Here is a 20,483-nt window from a genome sequence, read left to right on the forward strand (position 1 = left end):
GTGCTTGCCTAGCAAGTGGGAGGCCCTGAGTTTAAAACTGTAGAACTGCCAAAAAAAATTAGTAGTAGCAGTAGTAATAATAATAATAATAAAACTGGAGTTTCTTTAAAAGACGATAATCTTTAAGTTCTAATTATTATTAAAGCATTCTTAAAGGATGAAGATAGCTGATAGCTGATGATAAAAGGTAATCTTTCTTTTTCCAGCCTGCTTCCACCTCTTTTGTCAGCTGGCACTTTATTCAGCCTCCCTCTGGAATAGCTGTGGTCATAGGGTACATTCAAAATACAGCCAGTGTGCTGGACATTTTGGTGCACACTTTTCATCACAGTACCAGGGAGGCTGAGGCAGGAGGTTTTCAACTTCTCGGCCAGCCTGACTACATAGTGAGACCCTGTCTCAAAATAAAATAAAATAAAAGTGACATGGCACTAGCAACCTGAAGGATCTCCCATAGAATTGTATACCATCTGGCCCTGATAGAAGTATTTTGTAAAAGAAATAATGAAAAGTAGTTGATACATTTTAATTATTAATTATTTTCATAATACTAAAAATATTGTCTTTTTTTATGGTACTGGGGCTTGACCTTCACCTTGAGCCTCTCCACCAGTCCTATTTTTGTGAAGGGTTTTTCAAGATAGAGTCTCATGGAACTATTTGCCAGGGCTGGTTTTGAACCACAATCCTCCTTATCTCCACTTCTTGAGTAGCTAGGATTACAGGCATAAGCCACCAGTGCCTGGCAAAATACTGTCTTTGACATGGTTTCTTCTCTTCTCCCCTACCTCTGGGAAGAAAATTAGGGAATAGAATAAGGTACATGTCTCTCTTGTGAGTCTGGGTAAAAATGCTGTTTTAGTATTCTCTCCATAATATTTTGTTTTGTAGCTAGAAATAACTTAATATTTTATTGAAGGGTGAAAATCAACAATAAAAATCCCAGAATGTTTAATGTCTGTATCTATTCAAAAAATATACCAGGTGAGTGCCTGCAGCTCATGTCTGTAATCCTAGCTACTCAGGAGGGAGAGATCAGGAGGATCACAGACCGTATTTTGAAAATACTCAATACCAAAAAAAGGGCTGGTGAAATGGCTCAAGTGGTAGAGTGCCTACCTAGCAAGTATGAGGCCCTGAGTTCAAACCCTAGTACTGCAAATAAATGCACAAACAAAAATAAATAATCATAAGAAATAAACACAGAATACCTCATTATTATGTTTCTGAGGATAAATGTAATCCATATAACATACAAATCAATCCAGCTTTGTGAGTTGATGTTTAAAAGTTGTAAAATGTGTGGGTTTTACCCCATTGTAAGTAAATAGGAGTCATTTCCTGTATGGGATGGGAATGCACAGTATCTGGTTTTGTTGTGCAGTTGCTCTTTCTATTGGAAGACTGTTGAATGCTTAATATCTGTGCTGTCCTCTGGGTTTGGCTTTATTCAAGACCATATTTCTTAAGAAATTGCTCAAGAATCTCAACAGCGTGTCACTTATAAAAAGTCCAACCATTACTTTCAATACATTTTAAATCATTTTCTCTTGTAAAAGTGTCCATATATTTGTTTCAGATATTTTTTGAAGATTCTGTTATGATTCATTTATTTGTTTGAACTGAAGTTGAGTTCTCTGGCACAGACCACCTTGTCCATATAAAGAAGCCTAAGCATGTCTAAGCACCTGTTTAAAAAAAAAGTTGCTTCATTGCAAACTATCCCTACCTACAATTTATTAAACCTTGACATACTGCATTACTTAAGAGTTCTCAGAGAAAATTAAAACCCTTTTGACTGGGTTTTGCAATGCAGGGAAATTTTTAGTGACATTTAAAAGGGTTCTCTTGTGTTCCTCTAATGGGATAAATAAAAAAGGCTTGTTTTAGCCCAGCAAATGGGGGGACAATCCAATTTCCTTTATTCCATCAAGACACTCTCAAAGCATTAGCTGTGCCGTAAAAAAAAATTCAACTGACCCCCTTTCCCTGATGGCTTTGAAAAGTGTCCTGATGTGTAGGTATTTGCTCAACACAGCATACTTGGTTATTGCTCTCCCAACACATCCGTTGATGGAAAAGTCTTATGTGAAGCTCCAATAAATGTCAGTTTATGTTATAAACTATAAAAACAGTGCATCAGACTATAATGGTCTCCCTGATGGGCAGCCTTTCACTTGAAAATGAAAAGAAATCCTGTCAAGTATGCTTAAATTTAAAAACTAAGGGATAAGATAAATCATTCAAAATAATGTTTTAGTAAACTTTTTGCCATTTTTAATTACTTCACCAGGGCTCATATTTACTTTTGTTTGTCCAAAAGATGGTGCTCATTTACAGAGAATCTATTAGCACAGCGTAGTGGTTTTTGTTAGAATCCCTTAGAGTTTGGTAAGCAAATTGCTAGGCCTACCACCAAGAATTTCTGATTGGGTAGGTCTGGAGTGGGACCCAAGAATTCTTTTCAGTTCCCAGGTGAGACTGGTTCTCCTGGTCTGGGGCCCACACTTGGGAACCATTGGCCTTGGAGATGAATGAGAAGGTAATACTTGCCTCTAGATCAATCAGTGGTTCAAAATTTGAATCAAATCATTTAGTCTGAAGAGTTATCAAGATCCAAGCACAGCCTAATTTAGTGTGGAAAAAGTACAGATACTAGAACAGTCTTGCACGACAGCATTTATTTGACATCTGGTTCCTTCTTTGGCAAGTCTTAAGAACTCAGTCAAAAGGGAGAACTTTCATTTTAGAAAAGGTGCAGGAGAGAAAAGATAGGCCTCTATGTGTTCTTTAAAAGAATAGAAACTGAACTTGTTTTCTATGACTAGTTGCATACAGGTAGAATGAAGCTATTGTTTTTATCCTAATATCAAAATTTCTCTTTAGATAAGAATTTCTGCCCTTAACCATCACAAACCCAAAGCACCTTCTTACCTATTAAATAGCTTAAAAAGTATTTTGATATTCTCATTCTTTGAAAATTGATCATGTTTGTGTAGAAAATACAATAGTACATTCTCTAGCTTTATCAGTAATATTTATTTTGGAATACTTAGAATTAATGTAATAATCTACTTTTACGCTCAAGTTAGAGAGTTAGACATGTCCTATTTATTCATCTATCCTTGAAATGCACTTATGAAATAAAAGTTTTAAAAAATCACCATTATTTGACAAGAAGATACTATGAAAGAGAAATTTGCTGACTTAACCAAAAGTCATAGCAGCAAAAGTAGAATGAAAGAGGTCTAGGAACCTTGGAGAAAGCCCACTACTGAAGGATGTTGGTCCAGCAGCCAGTTTCATTGTCTTCTGGTAGAGAATACATATGATGATAAGTACAAGTGTTTCTGTGCCTACAGTGTCTAAATGCTTTGTGGAGATTCACAGAGTCCTTCTGGTTCACACTTCTGTTTTCTTCTCTCAGTCCAACAAATCCTTTTCGTAAAATAATATGGACATGTTATATTCTCATAACACTGTACACACATACACTTTTTTTGAGACAGGGTCTTGCTATATATATAGCCCAGGCTGGCCTGGAACTTGCTCTAACCCCAGGCTAGTTCCAACTCATGATCCTCCTACCTCAGCCTCCTAAGTGCTGGGATTATAGGCCTGTTCTACTTCAGCCAGCTATAAACACTATATGTATGTGTTTTGGCAGTAATGGAGTTTGAACCCTTATGCTTGCTAGGCTACCTGCCCCAGCCCCCTCCCACCACCTTTTTTTTTTTTTTCCAAGGTAGGATCTCATGGAGTTTTGTTTTGGTTGTTTTTGGTTTTTGGCCTAGGGCTGGCCTCAGACCACAGTCCTACATATGGCGTCCTTCCTATAAGGGATGACAAGCCTGAGCCACCACACTTGGCATATTGGTTGAGGTGGTATCTCACTAACTTTTGCCCTGCTAACCTCAAAATGTGATGCTCTCGATTCCCTTCCCCCCATTAAGCTGGGATTGTAGGCGTGTACCAACACTCCCCCATAACATTTTTAAACAGGTCTTACGTGCATTGATTTTATGATATGCTCCAAGCTATTTCTTAATGGTTTCCTTTTAAAATCATGGAACTCCTGTACAAAACAGATATAAGGGTCTAATCAGTATATCTCTCTGAGAGAATATCTTTCATTATAGATATTCTTGTTTTACTCATTTACACTGTCAACTTTTAAAATATTTGTTAAATTCATGGCTAGCTTTGAAGCAAAATAGTTGCTTTTAAAGAGCTACCCTATTGTTTTTCCTTTGGGAGTAAAGGTACTATCTGCATTCCTTAAAACTCAGCTTGAAAATAATTAAAAGTGACTTTGAAATTGCCAAGGGTTAAATGAATGGAATCAGGTAATCACTGCTCTGGAGTCCTTTTGCGTTTCCCTAGAGTCCTTTGAGCAGATCTTGTGATTTGCTTCCAGCACCACCTTTCTCATTTATTTTTTCCTCAGCTAAGGGTAGGTAAATCAAGTCAAATGATAATCCCACATTGTACTAAGTATTTTTAAGCTGCGCTTTCCCTTTGGTGCAGCGAGCACTGAAGATGGAGTCCAGAGAAGACTGCATAGAGGAGGTCAGTGCAGTGGTGGCAGTTAATCTCTCTGCTGCTCTGATATCCGACAGCTGGTCTGATGTGGGCCTGGTGCCAGCAGTGTCTTTACAGGCTTTGTAGCAGAGATTATTTAAAGAAGATTAAGCCCTCTAAACCCCTTATATTTTAATTATTTCTGTATGTATTTATAAAGCCTGCAGTCTGCTAGTTTCAGGACAACTGTCTAAGCCTTCATCTTTAACCTGGTTTCCACAATCAGACAAGTATTTTTGGTGCCACTAAAGATACTCTGTTGATTTGATTTTCCTTATTACTATTTGTTTTTATTTTGCTTTTTTGTTCTGTTCTGTTTTCTTGCCGTGCTGGGGATTGAACCCAGAACCTTGGGTATGCTAGGAAGCATTCTACCACTAAGTTACATTCCCAGCCCTATTTTGGAATTTTTGTTTGTTTTGTTTTGGCTACTGATTTTTTATATGATATTGCTAATGTTACTGTTTTTTGAAGATAACCAAAGTTGTTATGACTTATTTTAGAATATCTGTTAAAGTGCTGGTTTTTTGTATTACATGATATAATTCTTAAGTTGAGGACACATAAAATGTGAAAACCTCTTGAGTGTTATTTAAAAAGAATATGCTTTTTGGGATATTATTTTTAAAACAGTGGTTAGTAGATATGCCTACTGTGCTTTCCAGAATTGCTAGGTAATTTTATGCCTTACCAAGGTATCCAAAACAAAGATTTCAGTATGCCTAATTTATCTTATTGAGGACTATAAAATTTTTCTCAGAATGTAAGAGTTTATTCAGTATGAAGGAACAAAGAATTACCAGAACTTATGAAAAGCCCTCTGCTGGCATCAGAGTATGAGATACTGAGAAAAAGACGACTTTGGGAAGCATCTGTCTGAGGGTTTCCCAGCTTCTGGGAACCTCTAATAGGACCTGTCTTGATTCAGAATGTGCTCATGATACTTGTATCTCCCAACACTTGTTTTAGATCATTTTTAGTATGACGTTACTCTTTTTAGTTGCTAAGTTTGTTCTCTCTCCTCTTAGAGGTAGGGAAGGACTCTTGATTAGTAACTAATATTAGTAAAATATTAGTAACTAATGTGTTATTTTCAATGATAACTTTTTCTTTTGCTCTATAAGCAGGAATTAGACATTACTATCTCAAAACTTGCCACTTCTTTGCTTATTCTTATGTATAGATAACATAAGCTTAAGTCCTGATTCTGCAGTTTGGCTTACTATATTGTTTGGCCAAGTTACTTGACTTGCTGGCCTTGAGTTCCCTTATTCATAAAATGGATCTGTGAATACCTACCCTACTTACTTCAGGATGTTAGTTACAAAAAAAAAAATTATATATGAAAGTTTTCTATAAAATCATATACAAATATACATTTTTATTTTCTCAAAGAAAGGCGTATCTGTATCAAAAACCTGTGGGAGGTTAGATAGTATAGTGAAATATCTTTTATGCCATCTATATTTTGTGATTAATTTTGAAATTCATGTTAGCTGAACTTTATCAGTTCCCAAACAATATAATCCTCTCTCCCCTGTAATTGTTAGTTTTTAAAAATATCTTTTGGAGCTGGCGATGTAGCTTAGTTGTTAAGTGTTTGCTTCGCATGCATGAGGACTTGGGTTTAATCCCCAGTACCACAAAGAGAAGTAACTAAATCTTTCTATGTAATTGATGTTATAGAAATATAACCGTAAAGAACTAGGTTATAGTCTAATATAAAATAATACCTAATGTAAATAGTCTGTGTTACTTATACAATATAACATCTTAACAATGTGCTAAATTCTAATCAAATCTAGGGATATCCATAGTTAGAAATTCCTATCTGACCTGAAGACAATTGGAATCCACTTCAAAGTTTTAAACAGTAGATTGTCATATTTAGGAAAATCCTTGCAGGAGGGACAGAAGACCAGATAAATTCGTAGGGAGGATCTTATAAGAGTTAGTGGATTAGGAGGTTAGAGCCTGGAAAGAGTTCATTACTATTGGAAAAAGAAGGAATCGGAGATATAGTATGAAAAAATTCAGTCAACCTCACTAATGAAAGATAGATTTTATTTTTTGGTGGTACTGGGGTTTGAACTCAGGGCCTCATGCTTGCAAAGCAGGTGCTCTACCACTTGAGCCATGCCACCAGCCCAAAAGATAAATTTTAAAAGGGGGTAGACATTGAATATGACTTCAAAGCCATGGACCAAAAAAAAAAAAAAAAAAAAGAGTTTCTAGTGCTATTGTGAGTTTCTAAAGAAAAAGAAAAGCCAGTACTGTAGAGGTGTTTTGCTAAAAGCATACTGACAGACTACAAAACAAGATGAACCTTAATCTTAACCCCTCAGAATACTAAAGAATCTCCACATAAATATAAAGATACACACAGAAACTCATAATGTCCTAGTAGTGTTTAACAGCGTAAGCTTTGGAACTAGAGACCTGATTTTAAGTTCTCACTCTGCCACTTGCAAATCATGTGGCCTTGGACAAGTTGCTTAACCTAACTGAGCTTCAGTTTCTTCATTTGTAAAGTGAGGTATATACCTACTTCATGAAATTGTCAAGTGGATTAAATAAGAGTGTCTGTCAGTTGCCTACTGCAGTAGACAGCATTAGTTACTACCATCATTTTTTTTTCCTCACAACTGAAAAAACCCTTCTTTTTGTTACATAAGGAGATAGCATACAGTTTACAAAATAGTATACAAAATAAAGTACTATTCAAGTTGCCTGAAATATAGCATCTTGTTTTAAGTCAAGAAGATAGTGCATATATCTTTATAGAATTCTTATTTTTAAAAACTTTTATCAGAAATAAGAGTTTTTTATTTAGTTCTTAGTTGTACAACCATATACAAAAGTTAATAAATTACACAGGATTGGGAAGTAAAGGTAGAATGGAGGAATAACTGAAGCTAACATTTACAGTCATTCATTCAATGTTTAATAAAAATCAGTCACTTATGCCAGAAAAAAATAGCCCAAAAATAATTTTATCTTTGAATGTAGGGGGTTCATTACTTTTCTTTTCCATGGGCTATTATGGCTTACTTTATTAGGTCTTCAAACAAAGCAGCTTACTTAACATTTCTTATGGAAGCCCAGGAAAGAATTTCAGCAGCCAGACTACTAAACTGGACACAAAAATTAATTGTAAACATATTTTAAATTTTTAAACATTTAAAAAAAATTCCCTAAAAAATGCTTATAGATGGTGATAAAACTGTGTTTGATAATATTTGTAGGCAAAGAGTTCTGAAGAAATTACCGTACTCAAAACAAATTGTAGCTTGAAGGTATGTGGAGGGTTAAGTCTCTGAGCTGTAGACGCAGATTGCGTTTTCCTTTTGTGATCCGGGCTGACAAGACATCAGTATTCTATTCATCTGTTGGGAATTAGGCTGTTAATCCAATCAATGACTCTTGAGTGAGCTGTGGCCTGCCTCCCCCACTGGGGGACAATCGGATCAAACTCCAGATTGTTTAAGAGCACTGTGCTGTCCTCGTGTCAGGTGGAATTCTCAAATGTTCCCTGGTGAATTGGGGATAGGGAAAGCTGGCTTGGCCCATCTATCCTGCTCCTTAAATAACCAGGTATCTGCCTCATCCATACGAAAGCATTTGGCAGTAATGACAACAGGAATGCAATAGAAATCCATTAACTTGAACTCAACAAAACTGGGTGAAAGGAAGGAATGTTTCCAAACACCCCACAAAGCAAAGTTTTTCCTCTTTATTCGTATTTTTTTCCTGCTCCTTAAACCTTAAATCATTTTCTTTGCTGGGTTGGGTTTTTGGGTTTTTTTTTTTTTTTTTTTTGATTGTTTACTGTATTATGTCATTGAATTTTGTTAACCACAAGTTTTTCTGTATATTTCTCCTACCCTGAATGTATTTTTGTAAGTCACAGGGTACAAATAAATTTTAATATAGATTATGGAAACACTAATTAAATGAAATTTTAATTTAAATATCTTTCTCTGAGGAATGCTAATTAAATAAAATTTTAATTTTAAAATCTTTAGTCTGAGCATACATAATTTTGACATCTTTTGCAGCCTAGCAAAATTTGATTTCTAATTAGTGATTTAATAGTCCATTAAGTACATTTGGAAATTATTATTGAACTGATTAAGATAGATGTTCAGAGTTGCAGTTATATTCTGTAAAATATCCAAACTGGCAAAGAGGCATTCTCAAGGAAGGTATTTACTGTCCCTATCTTAGTGAAGACAAGCTTGAAGAATAATTCCATTATTTTTTAAAATATATTACATAAGAATACTTCAAAACAGTTTCATAAATCTACCAGATTTATCTGTTCATTCTGTGAATATTTAGTTGCCACCTGTTACACACCTGCATCTTTGTAGGCCTTGGAATTGCCACAGTGAACAAGACAAAGCCCGTGGTGTTTTGATGCTTCCATTCTAGTGAAGAAAACAAACAAAAGCAAACAAATAATATCAGATAAGTGCAAACAGATAAAGTGGCTGGTAATTCTGAACAGTAATAGTGTAAGACTTTATTGAGTAGAAAACAGTTAAGCTGCAAGTTTAATGAAGAGAAGCCATGCTAAAATTCCCTAACCTAAAAGAGGAATGAGCTTGAGATGCCAAGAACAAGCTACTTGTAAATATGTACAGTGTTCCCTAGGCCAGTAAGTTTCAGGCCTGGCAAAACACCTGAATTTTCTTAGGAACTTTATAAAAATAAAGCTGGTTCAGTAGGTTGAAGCCTGTTCTATGGGCAATATTGAAAATCATGGCGTTTCTTCCCTTGAACATATCACATACATACCTACCTCCATCCATGGCTTTCTTCATATTTTTCCTTTTGCTTAAAATGTTCACCTTTATCCTCTCATTCTTTCATCCCCACTTTCTCAAATATCATCCTTTCTTCAAGACTCCTTCTCAGAAGGAAGCACTTCTAAAATATTCTTACAAAAAAATTGAATCCAAATCTAATAAAGCCTATTAAAAATACATGTGATAATGATGGAAATGACGTCAAAAGAAAATTGACAAATCCATGCTCTGAGACTTTGTACTGAACAAGTTATTTCTATTAACAAGTCAGTGGTATTTTTTTTTAAAAGTTGGATAGGGGGTGAGCTTCAGATGGAAAATGGCTTAAGGGACCTAACAACCAAATGTAATGCATGGACTTTCTTTGGATCCTTATTCCTACTAATCAACTAAAAATCAATAAGAAAATGTATTGGCATACACCTGTAATCTCAGAACTTGGGAGGCTGAGGCAGGCCAGCCTGGGCTGCGTAGTAAGTTTGGGGCCAGCTTGGCCACCATATGAGACCCTGTCTCAAAAAAGCAAAAGAAAACATTTTTTTAAACACAATCAGAAAATTTTTGGCATTGTAGATGCATAAGTAAATTCCTAGGTTCTTTCAGAGGTGTGTGTGGGGGCAAATAGTAAAATCTGGAATTTGCTTTAAAGTATTTTAGTAAGGAAAAAAGAAATAAAATATGTAGCAAAATTTTTGTACTTGTTAAATGTGTGATATAGTTCATATTCTCTTTTGGGTATGTGTGAAAGTTTTCATATAAAATATTAGGAAAGCATGAGATTTTTATGTTTATCTGAAGGGAGCATAAATATGTAAAGGTTGAAAAACAGTGCCTTACCAGACTGATAAAGGATAATTATTTGCACTATAAAAATGCTAAAAAATGTATCAGTGAACATTGTCATTCTCCAGCACATTTAGAGTGTGACTTGATATGCACCTGAATCTGCAGGAATAAGTCTTTTGTGTAAAATGGGGCAAACCTCTTCTTCCCCTACGCACCATTTTAGTTTTAGATGCTGTGTTTCACCAAAGGAAGTTTCTTTAATCATTAAATATCTCTAGCACATAGAATGTTACATTTTTCAGACAACTTCTTGCTATCTGGCCCCTAACACAATAAAATTTAAAGCAATTTCTACCTTAATGTTCACACAGTGAAAAGAGAGTGTGTGTGTGTGTGTGTGTGTGTGTGCGCATGTGTATGTGTGTGTTTGTGTGTAAAGTGGGTATCAGTCCAAATTCTGGTTTTTTTTTTTTTGTCTTTCAGTCCAAATTCTGTAGAGAAGTATCTTTGTCCTACCAGGAGGCCGGAAACACAAAAGTTAAGTATAAATATAATGACTTGGTTCCCCGCCTGTCCATTCAACATTCAACTATTAATATTGGAATGTTCAGCATTTTTGTATAGTATTCAAAAAACTGTAGAGAAAGTTGGACAAGCCATTGGGACGGAGCTAGGAATCTACTAACAGAAAAGATTGTCAGGAAAGTGACAAGGCTAAGAGCAGATAGAGTGTCGCACTGGGGAATTTAGTATGTCACCCAGAGTATTGGCTTCTGATCTTTGAGCAGGGACTCTGCTTTCTGTCCTGTTTAATGCTACCCACTGGGTTTTTAAATATTTTGAGCTTATTCATTGAGTATTTAAGCATGTGTATATTTAAACCCAGTATGTGTGGATGGATGAATGGATGGATGGATGGATAAGTAAGCAGATGGTAGGAAGAGAGGGCCTGTGATCTAGACCTATTTTGTGGTTTTGACAAATAAGACTGAACCCTTTCCACTGTGTACCTACACGTTAACCTGGAATGAAAGACAAGCATGCTTAACAGATACAAAAGGATGATTGCTGTAATAGAAATACACATAAAGTGGTTTGGCTGCCAAGCCAGAAAGCAAATTGTTTTGTACTGAAGCTTCACAGGCGGCAGTACTTTGGCTTACCTTACTTGACTTTTTCATGCTCTGGCCACTGTTCCCTTGACACTTTCTTTGTTGGCTTCAGTAGTGACATCTCCTTTGGTTCTTCTCTCACTTTTTGTATGACTCGTTTTGATTTTTGAGACACCGTCTCACTATGTGACCCAGGTTCAAACTCATCATATGGTCTATGCCAACCTCAAACTTGTAATCCTTCTGCCTCAGCCTCCCAGGTGCTGGAATTGCAGGTGTGCACCACCATGTCTGACTTGTATAATCCTTATGAGGTTCGTTTTCTTCTGTCTGCTGTATAAACAACAGGTTCCATCTTCAGCACACCTCTCATTCATATACTCTTTAGCTTACCTCATTAACACCTGTGGTTCTAATTATTCCCTCTGGCCTGATATTTTTCAAATCTGTATCTGTAGTTCAGACCTCCTGAATCTCAAATCTGTATGTCTAATGACCTGTTAGACATTTTCTTTTTTTTTTTTTTTTTTTTTTCATTTTTCTTTTATTATTCATATGTGCATACAAGGCTTGGTTCATTTCTCCCCCCTGCCCCCACCCCCTCCCTTACCACCCACTCCACCCCCTCCCGCTCCCCCCCTCAATACCCAGCAGAAACTATTTTGCCCTTATCTCTAATTTTGTTGTAGAGAGAGTATAAGCAATAATAGGAAGGAACAAGGGGTTTTGCTGGTTGAGATAAGGATAGCTATACAGGGCATTGACTCACATTGATTTCCTGTGTGTGGGTGTTACCTTCTAGGTTAATTCTTTTTGATCTAACCTTTTCTCTAGTTCCTGGTCCCCTTTTCCTATTGGCCTCAGTTGCTTTAAGGTATCTGCTTTAGTTTCTCTGCGTTAAGGGCAACAAATGCTAGCTAGTTTTTTAGGTGTCTTACCTATCCTCACCCCTCCCTTGTGTGCTCTCGCTTTTATCATGTGCTCATAGTCCAATCCCCTTGTTGTGTTTGCCCTTGATCTAATGTCCACATATGAGGGAGAACATACGATTTTTGGTCTTTTGAGCCAGGCTAACCTCACTCAGAATGATGTTCTCCAATTCCATCCATTTACCAGCGAATGATAACATTTCGTTCTTCTTCATGGCTGCATAAAATTCCATTGTGTATAGATACCACATTTTCATATAGATTTTTTGGTCTCAAAGATCAAAGTATAAGTTCAAATTAGGATTCTACTACTTATTGATCATGTGACTTAGGCAAATTATATAATCTCTCTGAGTCGCATTTCTACTTTTATAAAATTGGGATAATGACATTTCAAAGTTTCTATGTGGATTAAATTATGTTTGTAGAAATGCTTGACATAGTTCTTGACACACATAAAATTATAAAAATGTAAGTTTGTCTTTCTAAATTTTTATCAGTCTTTTCTCTTGATCATGAACAAAAATAAACAATTGCACATGTACTCACAAATATATGACAGTTTAATGAATAAGTAAAAAAAATAAAGCCATTTTAGCAAGGCTTTACTGCTAGTGTACACACAGTTGGACAAATTAAAGCCAAAAAAATCATAAAAATTCCTCCAGTAAATCTAGTGAAATTATAGAATAAATTCAAACAGATGAAAAATAAGCCTGAAGTCATTACCTAAAGATTTGAAGTACAGCTTATTTTTAAGTACCTGAGCATCTTTTTTGGTAGAACTGGAGTTTCAACTCAGTGCTTCACACTTGCTAAGTAGGTGCTGTACTGCCTGAGCCAGACCTCTAGTCTATTTTGCTTTTGTTATTTTGGGGATGGGGTCTTATGAACTGTTTGCCTGAGCTGGCCTCAAACTTTGATCTTCCTGATCTCAGCCTACCAACTAGATAGGATTACAGGCGTAAGCAACTGGTGCCCAGCTTTTAGTATCTTGTGTAGCAAAAGACAGCAAGGCCACAAAATCTGATTCCATTTGTGTTTGTATTTGTATTAGTACCAGACAGTTCAGAACTAAGTCAAGACAGGCATGGTGATGAATATCTGTATACCAGCACACAGGAGGCAGAGGCAGGAGGATTGAGAGTATGAGGCCAGCCTGAGCAGCATAGCAAGACACTATCTCAAAAAACCAAGGGCTTGGAATATAGCTCATTAGTAGAATCCTTGTCTAGCATCTGGAAAACTGTGGGTTCAGTCCCCAGCACTGCACAATCAATCAATAAACATAAAAGGCTTTTAAATTAATGAATAATGGCTCTTCAGAATAAAAGAAAATAAGGTTGTAGCCTTACAGATTTAAAACATATTCTTTCAGGGACTTATATTTGTTTGTTTCTATTATTAGGTGCATTTTATTATGGTAAAATGTACATAAAATTTAACACTATAACCATTTTTAAGTGAACAATTCAGTGGCTTAAGAATGTTCACATTGTTATACAACTGTGACCCCCATTTTGTCTCCAGAATTTTTTCATCTTGCCAAACTGAAACTTTCTACTTAGGAAACAGTGGCTCCCATTACCCTTCCATCTTCCACCTACACTAGCTCCTGGAAGGTTCCATTCTACATTCTATCTGAATTTGACTGTTCTGTGTACCTCATGTAGTAGAGTCATACCATGTTTGTGTTTGGCATACTTCATTTAACATAATGTCATCAGTGTTCATCCATGCTGTAATGTGTCAAAATTTATTCCTTTTTGATATTCAGTTGTATGTGTATAACACATTTTGTTTATCCATTCATCTAATGATGGACATTTGGGTTCATTTTTGGCTATTGTAAATAATGCTGCTACAAATAATACAGCAAATAATGCAGTGTGCAAACACCTGTTTGAGTACCTGCTTTCGGTTCTTTTGAATAAATATCCAAAAGTGGATTTACTGGGTCATATGGGTCATATAAAATTTGAGAACTCATACTGTTTCCTCAGCAGTTGGGCCATTTTATATTCCCACCAGCTTGCCACATCCTTGCCAACACTTGTAGTTTCTATGTTTTTGGCAGTAGCATTCTTAGCAGGTGTGAAGTGGCATCTCATTATATCATCAAAAATTAATACCTGGCAGATAACTGACAGGGCACCCATATTCAAGGGCTAGCTAGCAAATGATGTAAGTTATGGAATGATGTAAAGATGTCCAAGTCAAGAATAAACCTTTATATTATTTTCATTTTTGTATGGGAATAGATACAACTCATCTATGTTACATTTCATGGCATTCTTTATGATGGTTAGGAGAGTAATTACTAGAAATTTAATATATACACTATCACAAAACAAAGTCAACAAAATTAACAGCCCTGAGATTATTAAGTTTAGTCCAAATATTTTTATTAACTGCCTCATGACCTGGATATAACAAGACATAAAAGAAGTATAAACCTTGGGTTCTGCCCTCAGATCACTTACTGTCTAATTGAGACAGTATGAAGTTTATTACAAGTTAGTCTGTAATCAAGTGATGTAATGAGAGATACTCTGAAGGTACTTTGAGAATGGTGATTGAGAAAATGGGGGAGAGTAATAGTAGCCACAGTAGTTTGAGACATCTTTTAGAGTGAATTGTGGCCTGAACTATAAATGCTGGGTGATGTTTGATAGATAGTGGCATGAGGATAGGGGTAGGTAGCAGAAACAGCTCAGGCAGACTGGAAGCCATAAATGCTCAGATTTAAGGAGTTCAGACTTTTCTGGCCTGTGTGTGCACGTAAAGTGAGTATGTAATGTGATGAAATTTTTAGCATGTTAGTCTGACAACGTTCTATCAGTTAACTGAAGAATTGAAACCATTTTTAAACAGTAACTTCTTAAGAAGAAATTAATTAAAATTAATTGAAAGACAAAAAGTAAGTTGTTAAACAGAAGTTATGTTCTTGCAATGTCCTAAAACAGTTTAAAAAAAAGCTCAGATAAATTTTGCTTTTTCATTTATAAGCAATATAAGATTTTTAGTGAAAAAGCATGATTTACAAAAGTATTTTTGATCCCCAATAAATTTTGTTTTATTAACTCAAGAACTGAAAAAATTTAAAAAATGTAAGTGCAAAAAGAAAGCCTATTTGGGTTTTATTTGTTACGTATTATCCAGTAAGTCTTTCATAAGATCTTTTTTTTTTTTTTTTTGCTATACTGGGATTTGAAGTCAGGGCCTGCACCTTGAGCCACTCCACCTTCCCTTCTTTGTGATGGATTTTTTGAGATAGGGTCTCAAGAACTATTTTCCTGGGCTGGCTTCAAACCATGATCCTCCTGATCTCTGCCTCCTGAGTAGTTAGGATTATAGGAGTGAGCCACCAGTGCCTGGCTGTCATAATTATGATTTTTAGTGAAAGTAGAATAAATTTAGAAAACAAATGTTTAGAAGGCTGTGGAATACAGCTGACAATAAATATGCAACATTTGTACATAAAACACAAATTATACCATTTTTAAATTGATAGATTTTGGTATTGAATTTTTTAATTAATGGAAGGCAGAGGCTTACAGTTTCCCTCTCCAGTCGTCTATCCTATGCTGTGTATTTCAGGCAGTTTAACATTCATGCTAACACCTACTAGTCTTGGTCTGTTTGAAATACCTCAACTTTGGTTGCATTCATTTATACTCCATTTTAACTTGCTTGCACACTAGTATCTTAGATCTTGCTTCCGTAAAAACCTCACATTCTGTACTCCATTGCTTCCTTCCTTTTGTTCTTTACTGTGGGTATTTTTAGATTCTGTGAGACATAAGGCTAAATCTTCTGTTTCTCTCTTGAGATTGCAAAAATCTACTGGTTGGCATGTAGCCCAGTCCTCTTTATGGCTGTCTATTCTCTGTGGTCTAAAATATCTGCAACTTGCCACCTCTCTTATAGCTTCTAATTTCTGCTGCCTGCTATTATTGCTACCCAATTCCTTCTAATTACCATTAGGCTCTGCTGCCCCTCTTAACTATTCTTGCTCTTTATTCCTTGCTTTCCTTCACTTTTCACTTTCCATGTCTCTTTTACCTCCTGTTGCATCTAATGTTTTTCATAGGCACAGACTGACCTTTCATAGCTTTCCCAACCCACCTACCATTCTTCCATGAAGTGAGCAACCAGTCACAATATGTTTACTATGGTCCTTACTAACCTTTTATCCTCATAACTCTGGGCTCTATGCCAGATACTTAATGCCATTAATCAGGAAAACCAACCATATTTGATTTTCCTACCAATAGTTTATTTTTCCTTAATCTTACTTAACTTTATTTATATGAAGAGTTTTGTGTTGACTAGAAAGAATGAAAGAAATAAGGGTCTGTAACATTAAGTAATGCCATAGTCCTTGCCTTCAAGGGAGCAGAAGAAGACAGATATATTCACAAATAATATAGGTAAAAGATGAAAGTAGGGGCAGGGAGAGTGTTTTAGGGAAGGGCCCTGAAGACTCAAGGTTCTATTTTAAATTATAAAGAAGAATGACTGTTTTGGAACCCAATCTGAGAGCGGTGGGTGTAGAGTCAGAACAGAGAATATGCTAGGTAGAATGGAGCTTTCATGATTCTCTGCCATGTTAAAAGTAATGTAAGGAATCATTTGAGAGCATGATGGGTACACTTTTTCTTTTCTCATTTGACAGTCAGGGTATATAAATTTCCCATATTGTCATTCATTTAGTTTCCTTATAAGCTTTTATTATTTATTTGGAAACAAAGGATATAGAAGGTATGTGTAGGTGCTGCCATGTTTTTATACCTTTGTAATTTGAATTTTAAGCACTGGTGAATTTTTCTATATTTTAACATTATTATGTTATTTTGTTTATTTTTAATTCAACTGGATATTTTTATTTTACCTTAATGTATAATTCCTTACAAAGATTTCAAGCATATGACCAATTCTAATTTATTGGAATAGATTTGACTGTGCTTTATACTAACTCCGTATTTATTATATTTGAACATTTCCTTTAAACTGAAACAGAAAGGAAAAGCATAAATAACCATGACAAACAGCCTTCTTGTGGTGTGGTCATTTGGAATGAAACAACCAAAAAATTTAATCAATTTAAATCTAGAAAAATTAGCTGATATAAGTTGTAAACCAGATGAGTAAAAGCTTTCACTTACTCATTCTTGACATTCAATTCCATTTATTTTTCATAATATATTTTAAAATAGAATGTCTGTTAGGACAAAGGTTTGGGTTCCTATATCCTATTCTGAGGTTACTGAGAAAAAACAATTAGACTTATATTCATGCTTTAATACAAATTCCATTTTAACACACAGAGAAATAATAGAGGTAAAGATTTTACAGTTATAAAATGATGTCTTGTATTAAAGCATCATAATTATTATAGTATATCATGATATACTTGATTTAAAGTAATTATTAATAATGATTAAAAACTAAACAGGGTTTAGTGAATCATAGTCATTCCAAATACATAGTTCACTGATTGAACATAGTCTTGAGTGCTTATTATTTGTTAGGCATACAAAAGATGAGTAAATTCGAGAAGAAGAGTTTACATTTGAGTCCTTAAAAGATTACAAATAGGTAAAGAATAACTTAAATTAATTGTCTTTTCTTTGTTTTGTCCAAATGCTCATTCTTTAGACTTATCAAGGTGTTTAGACATACAAATAACTCAGAGTTGAAGAAAATTCTTAATGTCATTTTTAAAGATTGCTTCTTTTTTCTAGTATTCCTAGAAGACAGAAAATAGAATTAGAAAGCAGCCTGGTTGCCCTTCTGTCTTCCTATGCCCCACTTGCTAATCAATTCTTTGATAGAAGTCATGGTTCTTATGTTCATGTCCCTACACTAATTGATTTCTAGGTGGACATGCCCTAAGTTGAAAGATAAAAATCTCAATATTTCACATTAAATACTAGGACACTTCAGCCCACAGCATCTGAACACAAAACCCTCAAATTAGGCACGGCGATCTAAGGAATATAGCAAGCAAGAAATGGATTGGCAGGCGGTAGGTAACCTATTATGCTTGTATTGTGAAAAGTCATTTATTTCTAAGTAACCATGATTTTAACTGATTTGGTTAGTTTTTATTAGAAAGAGCTTGAAAATAGTTACATACCTGAATGATAATTTGTACACATAGATTGTTTTCAAATTTAGAGAGCGTACAGGCTGGCAGAATGGTTAAAGTAGCAGTGTACCTTCCTAGAAAGCAAAAGGTCCTGAGTTCAACCCCCAATACTACCAAAAAATAAATTAGGGTGCAAATGAATCTCATAGTAACTTTATTACAAAAGAAATATTAATAACTTTAGAAATTTCTACAAATAACAAGTATAAAGAAAAAAATTAATCATCCATAATCTTGCCCTTGATAAATTCCTGTCATTCTGCTTTCTTTTTTTTCTGTAGATACACATTTTGATCCCCAAAATGGGACCATACTGTACATACTTTTATAACCTGCTTTATTTATTTAATGTATAACTGTCTTCTTATAGTCATAGGTAATCTTTTTAAACATAATTTCTGATAGCCACCTGGTATTCTCTCAGACAGATACACTGTAGTCATGCCAGTGTTAAGGTTCTTTCTGTTTTGCAGTGTATAACCCAGATTGTAAACTGCATGAAGGTGAAGACTATAACTGGCTTGCTTATTACTGTGTTCCTGGCATGGGCTTTCAAAAAGTAGGTTTTTAAATGCATCTTCTTACTCTTCCATACTTCTGTCCATGCAACTGGCATGACTGGAGAAAAATACACAACCAAGCTCACTTCAAGTTTCTAATCACTGACTCCAGTAAGGCCATCATTTCTGCCCAGCAGTCACACATTTCCTTACTCCATTAACTGTCCTACTATGTTAGATGAAACTTTTCTCAAAAGTCAAACATTTCATTCTCTGCTGATCACCTTCCTTCCCATTGAAGTGAGGAAATAGTCAAGAAACAAAGAGAGAGAGGAGGGGCTAGGATCCCAATATGCCCTTTAAGGACAGGCCCCTAATGACCGCCCTTCTTTTTACTAGACCATACCTCCTAAAGTTTCCACCACCTCACATATCACCATAGGCTGGCGACTAGGCCTTCAGTACATGAGCTTTAGGAGACATTTCAGATCCAAAGCATAACACTCTTGAACCCACTTGAATCAGGCGTTTACTTCCACCGTTCCTCCTGTTCTTGTCAGGGAAACCGATGGTCTCTACTTTACTAAATCCAATGACCGCTTCTATTTTATCATATCTAACCCCTCTTGAAGCACCTTAATGTTCCAGGACATTAACTTCTCTGATTTTTCTGCTGTCTTCTGACCTTCATCCCTATTATACTTTTGTAGTTCCTTAGTTCTTTCTCACACTCTCACTCATTCCTTTTGCTGACCCCTTGGAATGGCCCAGAGCCCAGTCCTTGGATCGCTTCTTTTCTCTAGGCCCAACACTTTGAAGATCTCAACCAGTCACTGGGCTTTACATATATGCTCACCAGTATCTGATTTTTATCTCTAGTGCCTACCTCTTCTGAAATTCAGACTCATGTATCTAATACCTATTTGACATTTTTCCAAGGATGTCTGGTAGGCATCCCAAACTTTACATACCTAACACCAGGCTCTATATCTTACCCATAAACTTGCTTCTTCCCAAGTTTTTTCCATCTTAGTTAATAGCAATTATGTTCTTGTTGCTTGGACCAGATTCTTGGTGGAATCCTTAATGTTTCTCTTTTTCTTACATGCACATCTAATTAATCAGCAAATCGTGTTCCTTCTGCATTTGTAATAGGTCCAGAATCTGACTGTTTCTCACTTTGCCTTCTGAAATGGCTTCCTGCCTGATCCTCTGGCTACCCTTCAGTCACCCTAGGAGCCAAAGTGTTGCTCTTAACCCATCAGTGAAATCGGGCTATTTTGCTCAGAACCTTCCAGTGGTCTCCCATTGAATTAAAATAAAAGTTAAAATCCTTACAGTGGCTTACAAGGCCTTTACTACCTGACCTGTACAAGGTACTGTGCCATCTGGTCCTTTCTTAACTCTCTCACTTCACCTCCTGCTGATCTAACTTGTTTTCACTGCTCTAGCCATCCTGCTTCTTTTCAGTTCCTCAAATATGCCAAGCACATAACCATTTTAAGGCCTTTGAATTTGCTCATCTTTCTCCATTATTTCCCCCTGGATATTCGTACAGCTATTTCCTGACCACCATTGGTTTTTTTCACCCTCTCTTGACTGCCTTATTT

The 20,483-nt window shown here is 35.7% G+C and overlaps 1 protein-coding gene and 1 non-coding gene across 10 annotated transcripts in view; one reads left to right on the plus strand and one right to left on the minus strand.

Moving 5' to 3' along the window:
* Acbd6 (acyl-CoA binding domain containing 6) overlaps positions 1-20,483 on the plus strand; it is a 178,469-nt gene that overhangs the window by 133,113 nt on the left and 24,873 nt on the right. For 4 of the 9 annotated variants that reach the window (XR_012438805.1, XR_012438801.1, XM_074047315.1 and 1 more), the window contains one exon: positions 10,662-10,714. The exons of the other annotated variants lie outside the window; for them this stretch is intronic. Coding sequence is in view for 2 of the 4 variants with exons in the window: in XM_074047315.1 (XP_073903416.1) it covers positions 10,662-10,714 (53 nt within the window). In the remaining 2 variants the exon portion in view is untranslated. The remainder of the gene's footprint in view (positions 1-10,661; positions 10,715-20,483) is intronic. 9 annotated transcript variants of the gene reach the window in all.
* Trnaa-ugc (transfer RNA alanine (anticodon UGC)) lies at positions 6,653-6,725 on the minus strand. Its single transcript has one exon. It is a non-coding gene; the product is annotated as a tRNA-Ala (tRNA).

This window comes from Castor canadensis, chromosome 11, assembly GCF_047511655.1.
Source record: "Castor canadensis chromosome 11, mCasCan1.hap1v2, whole genome shotgun sequence".
In the NCBI taxonomy this organism is placed as follows: Eukaryota; Metazoa; Chordata; class Mammalia; order Rodentia; family Castoridae; genus Castor; species Castor canadensis.